Source organism: Myzus persicae, unplaced genomic scaffold, assembly GCF_001856785.1.
Source record: "Myzus persicae strain clone G006 unplaced genomic scaffold, MPER_G0061.0, whole genome shotgun sequence".
Classification (NCBI taxonomy): Eukaryota; Metazoa; Arthropoda; class Insecta; order Hemiptera; family Aphididae; genus Myzus; species Myzus persicae.
In genome coordinates, this window is record NW_019101991.1 from 348337 (window position 1) to 369250 (window position 20914).

At 27.8% G+C, this 20914-nt stretch overlaps 1 protein-coding gene across 1 annotated transcript; it reads left to right on the forward strand.

The window, feature by feature from the left end:
* Positions 1–9633: 9633 nt before the first annotated feature.
* LOC111030934 (leucine-rich repeat and calponin homology domain-containing protein 3) lies at positions 9634–15412 on the forward strand. Its single transcript, XM_022310671.1, has 12 exons — positions 9634–10288; positions 10426–10570; positions 12466–12698; positions 13001–13137; positions 13242–13424; positions 13497–13576; positions 13644–13769; positions 14236–14326; positions 14398–14607; positions 14673–14810; positions 14888–14965; positions 15090–15412. The coding sequence occupies exons 1-12, from the start codon at positions 10117–10119 to the stop codon at positions 15228–15230; spliced, it is 1734 nt and encodes a 577-aa protein (XP_022166363.1). The 5' UTR covers positions 9634–10116; the 3' UTR covers positions 15231–15412.
* The last annotated feature ends 5502 nt before the right edge of the window (positions 15413–20914 follow it).

Below are 20914 nucleotides of genomic sequence, written 5' to 3' on the forward strand. Positions count from 1 at the left end.
TAGTTTAAGTTTGAATTGGACTCGTAATATAAGGTTACTTTTAAATATTTCTTGTTCAAGTCCAAAATAAATTATAAAATATTAAAGCACAATGAATTTTTATATAAACATTTGAGGTTCAAATTTTGACAAAATTGCATATTTTAACAATAAAAAGAATTATGATTTAAGTTATTTTGTTGTAATTCAATAATATTCGTATTCACTTTCTTTATAATATTTAGATTGATTTTAAGGTATTTTCTATTTATACCGTACAACGCACATAATATATATATTAAAATAAATTACTATGGTAGCTATATAAATGTTTAATAAAATATACTATTATTAATATAGGCTGACCGTCTCCGCACAGAATCGTTTTTCGTACGCTGCAATGATTTTACATTTCATTCAAATATAACACATCCATTACAGTGACCTACTACAGTACAGTCTAACTGTTACCTACTTACCCACTTTTAATTTTAGTATCTGAATCCACAAGGCTTTTTTTACTGAAAATGCTTTGATCATCAACTTTGAGGATGGTTTCAGGGAGTTTATTTGATCTAATTATATTGTACTCTGGGGATCAAAAGTAGAAATTCTGTAGTTATTTTTAAAATAATCGGGAAAACAATAACAAGTCATGAAAAGTTTTTTAAACTTTAATATTATTAAAATATTTTTAAAGGTTTCTTTTTTGATTCTAAAGTAGGTACCTTCCATTGGATATCCTAGCTCGGTCCTCTATATTATGTCAAAATATTAACTACCAAAACGATAACAATAAAAACATCAATCTCTTAGTATCGCAACTGAACGCATTCGACACAATAATATTAACACAATTCGCTGGGAAATGGTATGAAAAATCATTATATAATAAGGCCTTCGACGGTTTTTTCAATACTACAATAGGTATCTACGTCCTACACTCGTTTAATCTCAGTTATTTTAAGATATATTACGCGTTCGAGTTACCTAACACTCTTTCGTATGCATAACGTGCGCGAAACATAATACATTTTGTTTTAAAATAAATGTCATTCAATATATTAATATTATACACTGTCGCGTATGCGAATCACATCATATACCTACCCATATAATTTATATAATATAATATACATTTATATTATTATTGTATCGTAGAGGCGTCAGTGGCAAATTAAAAGCAATAATAATAATCATATTCAGATATTCCTCTAGGTATATACTTGTAATTGCAGTAGCTGAGAATATCAAGAATCGATTTTAATATATATATGTATATATTATTGTAAGGTACATAATAATAGTGACACAAATTTTAATGAAAATAAATAATGAAAGCGTGTTGTGTATAAGTATATAATATTATAATATGTATAATAATATTATAATACATATATATATATGTACATTGTACAATGTACATTAATGTTCTTAACATTATATTTTTTTTCATGCACTGAAAAATACGGCGTATTAAAATGTATAATCCACTTCAAAAGAAAATTCTTGGAAATCATATTTGCCCATTTTCTGGAAAATTTGTTGTGCTAAGTTTTTAATTTGTGTTTCTTTAATCTCGAACAACACAAAAAATATACAGTGTATTAATCATATATCCTTGAACTGCGTAGGAAGCTAAGGTTACTTTTTTACTCACCCAATTATAGACGTTATAAAAATCATTCTCCTCTTTATGTTATTATCATTATTTTATTTTGCGTGTTATTAAAACGTATTTATACGTACGCGCGTCTATTGTTCATTATATTAGAAATGTTCCACTCTATATTATTATCGTACACATAATGACAATATCCTACACCAATTTTTCACTTGTCCTTAAAGATATAATTTCGTCCACTGCAGGTCTTCGTTTTCGTAAAATATCTAATAGTGCCACCGGCGAAACAAAAATATCAAAACTAAAAGCGAAACATTTATAAGTACGACCGAGCAAGGGAATTTATATCACGTAGGTACCTATACTATATGAATCGTAGACAAAAAAAGCAATTCATATAAAATTTAAAAATAGCAATTTGGTCGAAAGAATATATGTCTCATATGACTCGTATACATATATATATAGCAACTGCCCAAGCTTATTCATTTAAAGATGATATTTTCGGAGACTGTTCAGTTATTTTCTTTTTTTACTCACATTTTATCGATTTGTACTATCTATACAATTTTGTTTTCCGGAAAAAAAAATACTTAAGTATCATTATTATATAGCTAAAATACATTTATACAATAAACAAAGTTTACTTATCGGCCCTGAACTCTCGTTTAACGTATTTTTGTATTATAAATTGGATGTCTAAAATATCCTATAAAAGTAGGTTCATGATCAAAAAAAAGATCGTTTACCATGGTGATGAGAATAATATTCACCCCAATAATAATCTCCAAGAGAATATGGTCTACTCACATCTAATGTCAGCATGACATAATATAATATGACATAATCGACATTTTAAGAATAAAAACTGAAAAAAATGTAGAATTTCAAACTTCTATAAATAGCTCAAAAAGAGACAAAATATTTTTAAAATTTTATCATATATATATAAAATTATAAAATAAATGTTTGTTGAAATTTTAAAGTATCGACACTTGACAGTTATTCGTTTTTAAATTACAACAAAATACTTGGAAAATAGATAGGTAAGTATTAATGATATTGACGATTTTTGTCAAAATTCTAAGTTTAAACACTCATAAAAATACATCGTGAATATATATTATTTATTTTTTGATATTTTATAAATGGTATAGATAGGAAGCTTCTATTAAATTTTCAATATTTTTGACAGATCGAAAATTTTTAATCGACAATTAAAGAAAAAAAAGAGGGTAATTGGATGTCGCTCTTCTGTATATTAGGTGTCTAAAAGGTTGCTGTGATTTATGGCAGGGATTCTGAAACTCTTATAAACATTGTACCCCTTTTTATCAATACATTTTTTTGAGTACCGCCTTCTTAGTTAGGTACTAAACTAAAATATATATAAAAAAATTTAAAGACTTTTAAAGAATTCTTTCCTTGTTGGTTTGTTGACCAGACTTCTACCGCTTAAAACATTTGGAGTACCCCCAGGGGGTACACGTACCACAGCTTGAAAATCCCTGATTTATGGAATTAAATTTGAATTCAATGATATAATATCATTGTACAACGATTCTCGGATTCTGAGCGCAGACGGTATGTCAGTCTAGGATATTTTGTAGTGTTTTTACTTATTATTAATACGGTAAGTTGAATTAATATGATTAATATGATTTCATTATTAATATGGTAGCCGAAGAGTTGAATTAATATTATTATTAATTTATCAGTGGTTCTGCAAAAATATTATTATTTATACTTATTTAAAATTGGGCTGTTTTGGAACCGAATACAGCAAAATGACTAAAATAAATCGTTATTCTTTGTGTTAATATGTAATTTTGTCTAAATTTGAACTCAAAGAAGCACATAACACAAAAAAGGTTTTTTTTGAAAGAATGTTCAATTTATAAGAATAATAGTATAGGTTTAAAGTTTCATCTCACATTATACAATAAGTTATGAACAATTGAAAAAAGACGCTTGACGTCATTGGGCCCTACTCGCCGTAATCGACTATCTTATACTTGTAAAAGTCCCTTGCTTTATACAACGATTTACCAACCTAAACATTTTTTTTTGAAATTTAATTTAAGTATAAATGTGTGATTTTATGTGTTTAAGATAATGAGATGATACAAGTATCAGAATTTCAATATGATTTTTAGTTTTTCAAATATTAAAAATCTTAAGAGAGACTTTTTCTTTAACGACGCGTCATGGCGAGCTACAATCGGACAACTGGTCCGCCGACCGCCCCTCGCGATTGCCACTCGTCATGACGCGCCGTTGAACAAAAATGTCTCTTTTAAGATTTTTAATGGATTTTAGGCAATTACTGACTATAGGCAAGTATGACGAGTAGGGCCGTATGTCATATTTCTTAATATCTCTTAAAGTAATAATTTTTTTTACATTCGATTTTCACCAAAGCATTTCATATACCCATAGCTACAATAATTTAACATCTAAAAAAATGTAAAGATTTTTTTTCCGTTGTGTGCCCCCTTAAAATAACTATAAAAAAAGCTCTGCTTGTCTAAATGTTTATTTTCAGATTTTTTAGTTATTGAAAAACTACTTACGTGGAACCTTGTTTTAATTCCTAAGCTATACAAATTGAAAATTTCATACATTTTCAACAGCAAATTTTTCGATTTTCAATTTGATACATTTTGTCAACATTTAAACTTTATATGCTTACAAAAAAAATATTGCATCTTAATATTTTTTAACTGATATTCTAAAATGATAAATTATATTATACATATATATATATCATATTGTAATATGCGTTATAATCTTTGTCTTAAATCAAACTTTTCGACCCCATGAACAATTTTTATTGATATTTATAGAAAAAAAACTAAAAAATTTTAAATTTAAAATGTCCACTAACAGCTCAAAATATTTTGAAAATGTTTTCAAGTATAGATGCATGATGATTCCTGAATAATTTTTAAAAATACTATAGTAATTATAGTAAATTGTTGTACAATGACCTATAAAGCGTCGACAAAGAGATGTCTAGAGCTCTGAAAACTGAATCAAAAAAATTGTACTCGTCGACATTGTGATTAATATTTTATTATTTTTACTAGAATGATATTTAAGTTGTAAACATCAACTCCAAATACTGCAAGAATCTGATTTTGCAGGTATGGCCAATATGGTCATACCCGTGAACACGCGGGTACAATGGTCTGATAATTGAGATACTGCATAATGTTGTCTTATATTAAATTGATTTCCCAATGCAATGCATGTACTCAGTATTTACCTACAGTAGCTAAAACGGTTTTGCAGTATAATATGTAGGTATACCACATGTACCATTTGTATAAGAATTTATCCAGATATCAAATACCTGGGTACTAACAACTAACAAGGAATAAAGATAGTTATCTACTAATGTAATTAGTAATTCGTGGGTACTAACTAAAATTATTGTTCTACAGCCAAATTGTCGGAGGTGTTTTGTTTTTGCCATCAATTATTACTAACAGTATTCACAGTATGCCGAATGGATACGACTGCCTAATGGAGATGCTGCATTTTGTGAAGTTTATTCTTCTTCTAATACCTACCCGATTGCGCTGGAGAAACATGCTGTATCTGCTTGAAAACGAAAAACAAGAATAATTGAAGTACAAAAAAAACTTTAAAAAAAAATACGGATTCATATGAATTATAAATCAATAACTAATGCAAAAAAAACGAGTGAAAATTAAACGTAAAAACAAAAAAAATCAAAAAACTAATATTTCCAACATTTCAATTGTTGATGCTTAGTTCACATGCACTGACGTACCAGGGTCGCACGCGGTAGTCTCTACTGTTCCTCGATTTTGACGGCGGCTGCTTGTGTTTGAGGCGGCGGCAATTATTGTAAACACTCGTTCAGTGGCAATCGCTTTACAGTATACGTTCCTGATACATGCGTGTTCTGATCTACCTCCGTCATGATTTCTACAACGTCCCTACAACATTCCCACAACGTCTCTACAACGTCTTTGCAGCGTTCCAACAACCGAGTAAAATACGTCAATAATTGAAAAAAGGGTTGTTTTCAGCAACTTTTGCTATCCATGTTACGCTTATAGCTTATTAAGATCATATAATAATTAGTTATTAGTTACAATCCATAATAAATAATTAAATTTGTATATTGTATTTTAAAAACCGTGGGAGTCACAGTTGTGATGTGGTCAAATCTACCTCTCACCTATATAGGTAGATACAAATAAAAAATTCTAAAATGGGTAAAGTTCTGATATACAGAAATAGAGTCGTAGTACTGTCTAGAAGAGTCACTGTTATGGATGTGTTAAATATGATGCATTTTGTGAAAATTTGAACTTTAAATGTTTAGGTATAAAATTAATTGTATATTTTTAATATTTTTAAACTGTATGATTGCAACAACGTATGTTTGACTTTGTAATACATTTTAGATTTATAACTAAAGCCTAATTCTTTCATAAAATATTTTAAAGTTGTCTATCATTTCACCCAAGTCCACTTCTTTAAAACTCTTCTTCAGTCTTCTTCATAAATTCTTGGATAGAGAGTAGTGGACAGTGGACAGTATTACACACTGGTAGTTCTCCTAGATGCCCGAAGCATTTGATATCTCTTACAATAATGATGAGGCAATAATAATAAATATACGTAATGTGGATTGTCATCAACGGTACCTATAGTTTATTACTTCACTTTTCTCAGTTATTTCCTGTCATGTTTTTTTTTATCACTTATAACACATGCTCATTGTATGTTTGGGTAAATTTTATAGAGGTGTATTGTGTAAGTTTAAACAAAAATAAATAAATAAAAATAATAATATTCAATATCATGCATAATTATATTAGTTAAGATAGAACTTCTATAATAGAAAGTTACTTTGTCATGTACTCGTGAGTATTTTATTTTCAATGCCATAATACATTTTTAGTCTATAGACTCTAGACTATGCCTATTAGCCTATTAAGCAGTAGGCTAATGCGTGCAACTGTACAAGGCATTAACTACGTAGGTATAGTTAAAAAGTTAATTTTTTCAAATGTTCGACTTAACCACCTAGGTATTTCATTTTCTTATTGACTAATTCATGTATCCATTATAATTCCATTTTTATAGTTAATTTGATAAATAATACTCACCTACATCAAGTTGAAACCATGTTATATAGGCAGGTACCTAATAATCTATAACTAAATGTCTAAATATCTTTTATAAGTTGTACTCTTTTTGTTACGCTGTATACAATGATTTTAAATAAAAACTAAACAAATAAATATTCCTTGATTTAACAATTAGATAGAAACAAACGTGTCATGCTGTCACAGCGTGCAATATCCAATACAAATAAAAGGTTGCATTTTTAATAAAATGTATACAAGTAGGTAGGTATTTACCTAATTATTATTTTAACAATTGAAAGTTGCACAGTCACTATGTGTGACCCATATGGTAATTAAAAGAATATGAATTATGTATACCACTTTTTGACTAAATTAAAATATCATTTTTATCTATATTAACATTAAATTAAGAGTTAACTTTAAAGTTAAATAATTTATTGTTTATTAACTATTTTATACTTACTATGCACATAATGATCTAATTTTTAACGTTGACTATTAATACTAATTCGCTTTAATTTTTTCATTAACTTAGGTAAATACCCGTTAAGTTATTGTTATCGAAGTAACGGTTTTGTTCTTGTTTAATTCGGTAACAATACAACAATAAAAAAAAAAATCAAACAACTTATTCCGCTGTACATAGTAGGTCATTGAAGGGTCACTGTTATGGATATGTAAAATTTGAATTCAATCTTAAATTGTTGAAATTATACGATGAAAACGATTCTGAGCGGAAAAGATCTATCAGGCTATATTTATTTTGATCTTTTATTATATTCGTATGTATAGGTACATTATTTTTGCTAGATATTACCTCGCTATTGGCTATTAGTGATTTCTCTTTCGATTATACTTACCTAGTTATAAGGAATGAGTATGTCGAACTAATTTTTGTCAAGAATATTAATCGCATTTTAAATTATACATAACGCAATTGATTATTATTAAATTCTTTTTTTCTTCCTTTATTAATCCACTTGTATATAAGTAACTTAGTAACCTGTAATAATATAAATATGTATAATACAAATATATATGTGAGTTTAAAATTCAAAAACGTAGAATGCTGTGAATAGGTTTGTATGGTATAGGCATAGGTATAGCACTAGGTATAGCTTAAAACTATAATCTAAAAATGTGTTGAATTACAACAACATAATTAGATATGGTATATTTAATTTAAGTATCAGAGTATCTGATTTCATAGAAATTTGAGCTCAAATATCTATAAAAAAAAATTATGGGTTGCATTTTTGAGATTTTTTGGTTTTTGTAAGAATAACTTATGAGGAATCTTATATTATATATTTAAATTTTCAAGTCATAGCTATTCAAATTGAAAATGTTATATTTGCATTTTTAACCACGAAATAAATTACAAATTGTAGTGATTTCGACGAATTTTGTCGATTGCATAGATAAAAAAACCCAAAATATATATTTTGAAAAAGATTTCGAGTCTAGAAAATGCTAATGAAAATTCGGTTCTCCACAAATATCTATTTTTGAATTAAGACAAAAACATTATTTATTTTGAAAAGTAGGTATAGGTAGTAGGTACTAGGAATTTTTATTTTTGATCCCCCGAGGTACCAACTATATGTACTAAATGTGTTACCATAAATCATCCTCAAAGTATAGAAAGTCAAAGCATTATATCTGCTCAAAAGGTGATTACAGAAATCAAAAAAATGTAACTAACAGATAAATAAAAATAGAAAATACACATAATTTTACAATCACTCCATTCAGTACATAATATTATTAAAAAAAAAAACATTTTACGGAATAATATAACAACGAACGTGTTGCATAGTGTGTGTGCGGTATTCGGAAAAAAAATCCCCGAAAAAAAATCCCCAAAGTTTACTTATATAATATAATTGTACATCCTAAACGGAGACAAACAAAATAATATGTGGGTGTAGCGTCCTCTCAATAAACGCGATTACGATGTTATACCGACTGACCAATTAGTTTGAGTCCAGAACGCATAATAGCTGTTAATCGCATTATCGACACATAAAGACGTTATCTACGTATCGAAATCATTAAAGAAGTACAATTGAAAATAATAAAATGATCGAAACAAAATTTCTTAAGTCTAGAAAAATGTTGTTGGTGTTCTATTTATTACTGCGGGCCTATATTGTTAACGATAACGATAACCTTAGACAGTCAGTATACTTCTATATACTTCCTGTACATAGTGCAGTGTAGTGTACCTTGTCTCTGAGTAATTTTTATATCTGTGACTGTGTAATTATGGAAATCCTTAAATCTACCCAAGGAGTTAATCCACTCTAATAGTTATCATTCAAATGTTATATATTTTTATTATTATTAATTATTATTTTAGACAGCTGTATCCAACAATTAGGTATAACTTTGGGGATTGTTTTTCCGGAGATTTTTTTTCCTAGATTCGTGTGTGCGTACCTACCTGATATAAAAAAATTATAAATAATACTATAACTATAATATAACGAATAACTAACGCTGGTAATATCACGGTCTGCAGCACAGTGGATAATAATATTATTATTTCGTGCCGAAGGATAATAAATAATAATAATACTATTAGGGTTATTCGTTTGGGTCGAGTGCTAGCGACTGCCTGTGTTTATATACAATAATATTATGTATTAGAGAGGTAATACTGTAATAGGTAGGTATACAATAATAATATTTTAATCGTATACGCTAGTCGCTTGACTCAACAGCGGTTGGCCACTTGGCCGTTTTAAATTATCGCGGTGCCTTGGCAGTGGAAGTAGAATAATAACAATAATCGAATATTATCATTATTCCTTGACCTTATCACACGGGTCTTATCACGACGACGGTTTGCGTTGTGCGGTCTCCCGTAAACAAATTTCCCTTTCCGGTCGCCGACCCACTCCCACCCATCTACAATCACACGACGGCCCGGCGGTACGTAAGCTGTCATCATCATCATCATCATCATCATCAATAATAATAATAATAACAACATTATGACTCCCGGGGGTCAACGAGTGTGTAGTTGATAACGCGTTTTGTCCGATACAATCCGGGATTCGGTCTACGCTTTACCCATCCGCTCGGCGTCGTTCGTGTTTTAATAAAAGTGTCTCGTACAAGACGTCGCGCGTTCCTTTCCTCCACCAACTTACCTTAAACCTAACTGTTACACCTACCCAGGTCGTAGAGCGATTAGCATTCATTCCGGCGATGGCGTTCGGTGCGTTTGACATTTCCGACGTCGGAGGACGCATTCGCCACACGGGTCACCGGTGTCCGGTCTCGTCGGCGTGATAGTCTGCTTCGAACCCACTCACTCACCTATGCGTCAGTGTGCGTCGTCGACCGACGTTCGCAGTTTGCAGACACAGCACGATGGATTGTGCGTCGACGCTGTATTCCCATCGCAACAACGGGCTGATGACCAGGTCGCTGGAGAAACTGTTGGAGGACGCGCATTTGTGCGGTGAATTGAAACTTGGCGGGCGCAAACTAAAGGAATTCCCAGTGACGAATAAATACGATTTGTCCGACACGACCATCGCGGGTATGAACAAATAGTACCAGTATAATGTTATTCTATATTATTATGTGCTCACACCCATAACCATCCTCCTTAGTGTCATACAAATCGTTTAATCAATCCTGCCAATTCCCATGGTAATATCGTTCTTTTGTTTTCAGATCTCTCTAAGAATTGCTTCACACACTTTCCAGCCGAAGTAATTAAATTCTGGTCATTAGAATCTCTAAACCTTTATCATAATGCTATACGATCAATACCAAATACAATCACATCCCTTCAATCATTGGTGCATCTTGATCTCAGGTTGGTGGTTGTCCAATTCAAGTATCTTAAAATTGTTTAGCTGTTAACTTGTGATTTATAACAACAGTTATTTTTATTATTATTATCTAGTCATTTTTTTAAATTTATGAGTCATAGATTTTAACATTAAGGATGCTAAGAAAATAAACAAATTTTTTGTTATTGATTTATTCTCTGCCCATGTAAGTTGCAACTTCTTTCTAATATTTGTTGATAAAAAAATAACACCATTGAATTTACAAACTAATATATTTTGAGTATCATTAGCCATTAGGTAATTATTATTATTTTTATTAATAATACCTACTATCTGCCATTATTTTTATAACTTTCATACAAATCTTAAAGTCATAAGAATTTAATACAAATCGTTAAGAGGACTCCACACGGGCATTTGTTGTCTCCGTCTTACAATCATACAACATGGCAAATTGTACATTCACAATAACACACTTAACTGAAATTTCTAAAATTATAGTGCATTTACCTCTCATACAATCTAAAGGCAAGAATATTAACTAGTTCATCTTGGAGGATTTTATTGACATTATTTTTCAGTAAGTTATGATCATTTTTAAATGTGCAAAAAATTATTTAAGAAATTACTTTTAAAAATAAGACATTTTTCAAAATATATTTGCCATGTTGTACATTTATATGATGGAGATGATAATAATAATAATAATTGTTACCTAAACATAATTTTAATGACATTATTTGTTTGTAAACTAAGATTTCAGATGTTAAAATGTATACTTACCAATGTTTTATTTAACAAACAGTTTAAACATCCTAATTGAAGAATTACAAAAATACTGTACCATGTTTTTATTGCAAAAAATTTTTTTGCCATACATTAATCGTGATATTATAATTGAAAATGTATAACTTATCAAGCATGTAAGGAATCAGGATGTTTTTAAACTAGTCATTGAGTGATTTTTCTTGTTTGTTTAATTTAACCTAAATTAAAATATTTAAAAATAATTTACAAGGGCATATATTATTTTTAGTATTTTCACATTTTGCGGTTAAAAGATTATTTATTTATTAATGTAATAGCTTAACATTTTTAGTTAATTTTAACCAGATTTAAAGTTCTAATTAAATATGCATCACATAATTATTGGAAAACCACTACTTATTAATAAGAGCAATGACTGTAGTTTAAAATTATTAAATACAAAATAAAAGAGAAATATCCTCCAAAATGTTTAATTTTATTAAAAAGTTAAATTGTGTATTTTCTTTAAAAATACAAATAAAAAAAAACTGCTTATTCATCCAATTTTTCTATGGTAACTTAAGAGCATTAACTATTTGTCTTGTCATTTAATGTTAAAATCTTTATAATTGTTTTTTTTTAAATTATTTTCTGCTTTAATAAAGTTGATGACAAACTTAAATTATCTATTCATCAAAATAAACAATCTTCACAAAGTCTCAAAATATGAGCATACCTACAATTTTAAAATGTTTTCTCCCATAACCATAGAATATTGTTTTTACTTAAACTGAATTACTTGCCAGTTATTTTACATAATAATATCAAGATATTAATACATGGATGTATAAAAGTCCTTGATCTATTGACACTATGTCATTATTTACTTTGATTAACATTTAAATATATGTATATAATTCATTACATAATTTTTAAATATACACATTATGGGAAATAATATCAATAATTAGTGCAGCATACAATTGTCATAAATATAATAATATAGTAATCAATGGTTTAATGTAAATGTAATAATGTAAAAATAAATATGTTATTTAAGCAGTTAAAATATTTTTGTATTTGTTCATAGGTAGTTATGATTTATCTGAATCTCCACCTGTCTCATTTAGAAATATATGTATATTCATATAGATGTCATCTTTTTTTATAGTCGGAACCGTTTAACATGTCTACCATCAGCTATGTGTCAGTTACCTCTTGAAATCCTATTATTATCCAATAACAAACTTAAACAGTTACCCACCGAAATTGGATTCTGCAAAACTCTTATTGAGTTAGACGTAAGCTGTAATGTGCTTATTAATTTACCACCACAGTTGGGTCAGCTATCCTCATTAAAATGTTTAAACGCACAAAATAATCTACTTATTGAGTTACCATTAGGTAAGTAAAACATTATTAGAATATTTTCTAATATTTTGTAGTTATATAAAAATACTCCAGTAAACATTTAGTTAATATATATTTTAAGCCAAGTAAAGAAGTAATTTATGTATACACATTTTTATATCATTATAGTTGTAAACATTTTAATTTGGATTACAATATCAATCAGCCAGAAAAATAAAAAATAAAATAAAAATGTATAACATTTAAGATATTATAAAAAAATATTGTATAACAGTCTAATCTTAAAGAAGTTCAAGTGTTCATCTTTAAAAATTTAATTTTGTATTTTTTTACAGAATTAACATATATAAAATTAGCAAGATTGAATGTCAGTTTGAACCGAATAGCATCTTTACCTGTTGAACTGCGATTAATGTCTTGTTTGGAATGTTTGGATGTAGCCAACAATCCTTTGGTCTCCCCTCCAACTGCTGTAAGAGTGTATATTAATAATTAGTTTACAATGTTTAACTATATGACATTTCATATCTTGATAACTATGTTTAACAAATACTATTGTTTTTGTAAATGTCTTAGGTTTGCATTAAGGGTCGTATTCATATATTTAAATGGTTGGAATTGAAAAGCATTAAAGAAGGCCGAAATCGAGGATCATCATGGAAGTTCAACTCTCTTAAGAGCAATAATCACAGTTTAGACAGTAATATGGATAGTTTGACATTATCTGAAACAACTAGTCTCGTACATTCTTCGGATGAAGTATGTGTACTATTTAGTTATAAAGTATTGGCTTGAAATCTATTGTTACTGATTACTGAATTATATTTTTAGGGTGCAAATGGAAGCATGGAATATTTGAACAAATCTGATAGAAAACACAGGGAAACCAACAGATACAATAACAACGCGAGGTATTGTAACATATTAACGTTTTCATGTGATTATTTTTAATAATTTGTATTACAATTTTAATTGTAGCCCTGAAATTATACATGTCAGTAAAAGCAATGGTAATATGTCAACAAATGCAAATAAAATATACTCAAGCAATAATAATGGTATCAAGCTAAATGATAAACCAACACATCACACACAAAGCTATAGGTCAGTAATACAGTTAAGAGGACTACCTATGCATTTGTTGTCTCCGCCTACTACACATGCGACACCAAATTTTAATTTACTAGTTTCAATAGTGTGCTACTAATTTTGATATTAGAGCTAATTGACCAATTTATCGAACTTTAAGTCAGAACGTTATCTGTACTTAAGCTTAAGGTTTTTTATTCGATATTTTGATTTTCAAATGAGATATAAACATTTTTAATTTATACACATATCGATATAAATGACAGCATCAAAATATGGCCAACACTTAAGTACAGATAATGTTTTCACCTAAAAGTTTGATGATAGGTCAATTCACTCTAATATTAAATCCGACGGGACACTATTGAAACTAATCAACAAACATTTGCTATGTCATATGTTTTTAATAGACAACAAACTCATGGGTAGTATTAATGTTTCATAATATTTTTGTTCACATAATATATTAATTATTTTATAGAGAATACAAAGAGTTCCTCAAACAACAACGTGCCCAAGAATCTATTTATAAGGGAAAAGTTCAAACTCCTGACATTAATTATGATCAAAAGGTTATGTCAACTGTCAAAATATCACAAAAATGTTCCATATTGATTTATTTTTTTGTTTTATTTATTAACAGGATATCCGTCCATACACTAAACCAAGAATACCTGAAATTGTATCAACTCCAGTCAAAAATTTATCATTACCAGTGTCATCAAGTCCTAGTACTCCAAATGTTTGGTCCAAGAACAACACACAAATCACTAAAAATAAACTTCAGTTTACTATGAAACGGGAGTATGATAAAGCAAGAGAAGAGGCAGAACTTGTGAAACAACTACGAAATGTTGGTGTTTATAATATTAATTTAATTGTCTAATCATAGATTAAAAACAAATTTTTGTATTTTAGACTATCGAATCACGCTTAAAAATGTCTCTACCAAGTGAACTGTCACCGGCGCTTAATGATGGAGTTGTGCTTTGTTACCTAGCAAACCACGTTAAACCTAGATCTGTAGCTAGCATTCATGTACCTTCTCCAGCTGTGGTAAATACAATTTTATGCTGAAATGTATCTAGTGTAATTTATTTTGGTATTGATCTTATTTATTTAATTACTTACAGCCCAAACTTACCATGGCTCGGTGTAGACGGAACGTCGATAATTTTTTGGAAGCATGCCGCAAAATTGGTGTGAATGAAGTAAGTAACTTCTAATTCATTTGTTAATGTTGGCTAACTTTAATAACAATATGGAGTAGAAAAAAATTATATATTGTAAGTAATAATCATTAATATTTTAACAACATCGCTAATATTTTTCTAGAAACTGATTTGTTGTGCTGTTGATATACTGGAGGGAAAAGGAATTGTTCAAGTTGCCATCACCGTAGCTGAACTTTTGAAATTCCATACAACGAAAACGCAATCTCAAACCGTACACGTGCCATCACTTTTAAATGTATAAAAACAAAACTTGTGGAAACGATCTATGAATGAAGATAATGTGACTGACTGTTATGCTCATAAATGAAATGCTAATGTGGCATTGAAGACTGTTTTAATTCACCTGTTAAGCTTATAAAAATCCTCAGAAATTTCATTACGAGGCTGAGTTAATTTTATATATTTTTTATAATCAAAACTATATCAAACAATTAAAACTCAAATTTAGTGTACACTACTTAACAATTTTTTACTGAGCGTATATTTAGTGTTAATTTATTTTTAGTCATTTTGTTGACAAAAAAGTTATTTATTTATTTATTCTAAACTTCCTATAGAGCCTGTGTTAACAAATAAAGTTTTGCCATTCCTAAATAAATTGGCTGTACGTTATTTTAGTTAAGCTATTGTTTTTTTGCATTTTACTTATAAATTTTATTTTACTAAATTATTTTTTTCTCGTCAATTTTATTTATTTATTTTATAATATATTTTGTATAATTATTTTTTAAGTTTTGTAACAAAATGGTATACCTAGTAGTTAACCTGAGACTTTCAAATTTGTATACTTAAGACAGAGAGTATGAATTTATCATAGGAAATAATTTCATATACTATGCATTAGTACAAAACAATTATAATATGTAAGCATTATTTTCTTACTTTTCCAAAAATTTATATTCAAACTGATTACCAAAATTAACTCCAATGTTATTAGATAAGTATCAAATAAATATTAATTATTCAGAAAATTATAACTAGCTGTAAGCACTAATACATATTTAATACAGAACTTTTAGTACCTATTTATAATAAAAAAACTATAATTCAAAAATGTTTTGCGTTGTATTATTTTATATATTTTTTGAAAGCACCTATGTTTAGAATATTGTCTCTAAGCATATAAAAAATATTTTACTTTACTTTACTCTAGATATATTTGAATAGTACATTGCATGTTCATCACATAAATAAAATAAATGTTAGGTAGCCATACAGTGTAAATTATCATGTGTTCGTACATTTTGTTCAAGTAATTGAAAAATTGAATTGAAATTGTTGTATACAGCTTTAGCTACATTATGTACAGTGATCTAAGTTGAAAAAAGCCGAAGGGGCTTTAACCTCAAGCTCATCATTTTGGACTCGCCATAAATTACTGATATTTGTAAGTTGTGAATTTTTAGACCCTCTTTTAATTTTCTAACCAAGATTTACTCTTACATCTGCCACTGTATATAAATGCATAGATTGAGTTATGGACTGGTATGTGCTATTTGCTGCAAAACATAATTAGAATTCAAAACAAAAATATTTATAGATAACAAAGTTAATAAAGCTTTAGTCCTTAGTCAGAAAATATTATTAGGCAAATAATAATTATGTGTCAACATAGAAAACTAGTTTTAGCTAAGAAATCGAAAAAGACAGAAAGTGGTTCTTTGGAAATTATTACTTGTTACAATCACTGTATAGAACACCTACACCACTGTCAATAATGTGTATGTATTTTAATTGAGTATATAACTTTTTATTAAAAATATAATTTTTTTTTTATAGTATACATTGAATGTAATCAGCGTTTACTATACCATACTTTTCTAGAATAAAAAACTACACCATTAAGAGCAATCACATATGAAATACCAAAAGATAACCTAAATAAATGTTGAATAGATGTATCACATTATTATATACATTTTTGGACTTCTTAATCTACTGTATAACTTATAAACATTTGATGGAAAAAACACAAAAAGTTGCAGCCTACATTAGTGATTTACGTTCAAGCTAACATGTTTCCGGTGAAAATGGCCATATCATATTTTCATACTCAATATACTACAAATCTACAAATAAAGTTATAATTTAAAATTAAAATATGACCAATGTAAAAAAAATGTACAAATAGTATTTACATATTAATTTGGATAGCATGAAATCTAATAGCATGTATGTTATAAATATAGGTTATAATTATAGTGTCTGAATTCAAAAATTTTAAATTTAGTGGACTCTTCGCGGATTTGTTATCTAAGTCTAAGAAATGCTTAACATAGCAAGATAGCTCCATTAGTTGTCCATTATATTAAATTGACCAATGATAAAATTTTTTGGTAAGAACATTATCTGTGTTTGCATGTGGGTTTTTTTTTTACAATGATACAGTTTTCAAGTAAGTTATGATTATTTTTAATTTTAAAAAAAAATTTGAACTATCGTAAAAAACCCACATACAAACACAGATAATGTTCTTACCATCAAGTTTCCTAATAGGTTGATTTACTCTAATTTTTAAGCTTATGAGCTAAACGTGATCTGCTGAGCATTAATTTACTGTGATGCTTATGTAGCGTCCTCTCAATTAATTTTTTTCTTCTCTTTTTAAAGTTTAACTCAGAGTTAAACTTGATTTTTAACAATAAATACCTACTTATTTAAAATAGGTAATATCCATTTATCTGTCTGAAAATTCAATGTATCTTTAAATTTTAATTGTAAATCTAATCAAAACAAAATTAGTTCAATACAATTATCTGATTACATAATTTATTATTTTAAGTTTTGGATTTTAAAAACGGTTATAATCGTTATTTTAATTTTTTCTTTTGTTAGTACAATTACAATTTGACTAATTTAGTCATTGCAATAAATAATATATAAAGGACGTGTTTACCAAATATTATTAGTTTACTATTTATCAATTCTGGCATAGGTTAATGATAATTTTTAATAGAGTTAAGTTAATAACTTAAGTCGATAAAAATCATTTCAAAAAGTTTGAAGTTAATAGCTATCTAGATCCTTTTTGAACTTAGTTAAGTTGATATATGGGAACTTAAATTTAAGTTATTTTTTTTTTCAAGTTATAAATAGCCAGCAATATGGTTTAAAATAATAAAAAGTAAATCTTTATGAAATATACATTACCAATAATAATTTTATTGCATTTATAATTTAATAATTTAATTATTTATTGATTAACATAACTTGGATTTAATTAAAAGTAAGTAGTTATTTATTAAGTTTATATAAAAAAAAAATCGGTGAAATTAAAAAGTTGAATAACTTAATTTTAACTTTTTAACTCGTTCATGCCCAGTCTTGCTGTTTACATACATAGTATGTTCTATAGTCGCAATTCACTATTATTATTTTTTTGTGTAAGCAATGTAGGTAATAATTTAAAATTTAATTCCACTCAAGATATATTACATTTTAATACGTTTCTTAATATTATTCATTCAATAATAATGGTGAAATAATGCTTCTATAGCCTATTAGCCTATAGGCCTAAACAACATTGCAGGATAACATATTATAGGAGATCTATAAATAATAAACTATACAAGGTATAACAGATAGACTTGATAAAAAAAGGACAACATTTTTTAACATCACATGAGTATTAAATAGTTTAAGAAGTGTACTCATATCAGAAAATGCCCTAAAAATAATTTGAGAAAAGTTATTACGTTCCAAACAAATTTAATCAAAAAAATATTGATATTTTAAAAAATTCTAAAAAAATAGACTACTTGTCTTGATAAATGTTTTTAACATCAAAATTGTTCTGATAATCAGATTCACAAATTGGCTATTTTGTTAGTTCAAATGTAATTGAATTAAAAAATTTTTATATTCAATATTAAAAAATAAAAATAATTTTTTTTATGTTATACATGTAGCGCAAGTGACTATAAATTATATATTAAAACAAAATATCAAAATATTGATTGTAACAAAAGTTATTGCATTAGTCAGTTCTTTCTGTTACACTTTGTATACAAACAACACAACTGTGTGGCTGTGTGTCTGTGTGTACAATATTTCATAGTTATTAATTACAAAGCTGTAAAGTACAGAGTGGTTCATATTAAGTAAAATGTATTTAGTATTAACCTAACCTACCTAAATATTCATATATTTTTAGCCTTGTAACAAATTGTCAAATTGAGTGCCTGTTAAACACAGAGAACCACATTGTTTTACTGTTTTTTTACAGTTTTATGTGATCCCAGAAAATGTATCATAATTATTCTTATTATTATTGCTTGCTCACTATTTAAAAGCTTTATGTAAAGCACTAAAGCCTATTTACTGCAACCAAGTTTTAGTTTTAGTTCCTAACTGTAATGCCACCCACACGATTTACAGGGTTCAAGACAGAGTAGAATTGCTGGACCTAAAATATCATTGTCATCTTTTGATATGATATTATGTTGTAAAGGGATAAAGGGAAAAGGATGCAAATAGACTTAAAAATATAGTACCTACCTATCTTGACAACAATGCCTATACATAAGTAAATAAATAAATAATGTTATGTTATTAATAATTAATTTATTAACTCATTCATACGCTCCTATTGTTGTACAGTAACTGTACAAGGCAGTAGGCACTATATTTTTAAGTCTGTTTGCACTTGTCATATTCGTGACTTTAATATAATAATAACATCTATAAAATAAGTCAATAACTATAGGAGGTACTAGGTACCTAGAACCCTAATGTAGTAAACAAATGTTTTATAAATTAACCTTTCTTCTTTTTAAATCAATAAATGGTGTCAATAATAGTAAATATAAGTAAATATATTAATATATAAGGTTGGTCAGCAAATTAATCTTCTATAGATATTATAGCTAAGTTGGTGACTTTTACTTGGAATTGAGTGCTTCAAAGTTTTTTTTATGAGCTTTTGAAGTTCTTGGGAAAATTTCCTTATTATTTTATAATTTAAAAACTAATTTAAAATTTCTTATAGGCTGTTATATGTTATAGGTAACAATATATTTATATTCATCGTTTTCCTTTTTTCTCACTCATATTAAAGCAATTAAATTTTTTAATAAAACAGAGAAGACACGTCGTTTAATATTTTGACTACAATAGGGTACATAGTTTCTGTTTTCAGTTAACACTGTGTTGTCTCCGTTTTACTAATGCATAATTGTACTCTCAGTAGATCACCTTTAGATCAAAATTAGAGTGATTTTACCTCTTATAAAACTTAAAAGTAAAATTATTATTTAGACGACCTCATGCGGTTTTTATTATATTTTAATTTTGAAGTGAGTTGTAAGTATTTTAAAACTGTTAATTGTTTGTACCTACTACCTACTTCTTAAAATTTTTTAACTTTAACTCGTTAAATAATGTTTTCCCCAGTCAAAAAACTTAAAAATTAATTGCAATGCAATGACATGTTTCTCATAAACATTATACAGTAATTAAAAAAATTTGCATAAATCCTCAATATTTTATGATTCTTTGAAGTTCGATTTTTGAAAAATGTTGATAATAAGTAGTTTTAAATTCTAACCAGTTAGTTGGTAAAAAAATGTTATTCGTGAGAACTTGAAACTTAAAATATATTATTATATTTTATACACATCCAATGACATTGACAAATGTAATGTTTTCGGTAATACATAAATTAAGCCAACCTGCATTACCATTAGTAAATTTAATTAGATATTTTATCAAATAGCAATAATATCATAAAATATGCTTAGTAATATGTTTGCCGACAGTCAACAGATCGTCTTCGCTGAAAATTGTTTTTCGTATACATTTTTTTTATGCAGAGTGATCCCTCGAGTATGCTCACCCAAATTTAAGATTCTGAATGGACTAATGGAGCAATGAATGTATTGGTTTTACAATGTTGTGTGTCTTTTTTATTTTTGTGTCTGACATCAC

Bases quoted from the DNA above. Each gene is read 5' to 3' on its own strand.
- LOC111030934 (XM_022310671.1), top strand. From the start codon at position 10,117: ATGGATTGTGCGTCGACGCTGTATTCCCATCGCAACAACGGGCTGATG. The intron at 13,425-13,496 runs GTATGTGTACTA...TTATATTTTTAG, and splicing joins TCGTACATTCTTCGGATGAA to GGTGCAAATGGAAGCATGGA. The intron at 14,966-15,089 runs GTAAGTAACTTC...ATATTTTTCTAG, and splicing joins GCAAAATTGGTGTGAATGAA to AAACTGATTTGTTGTGCTGT.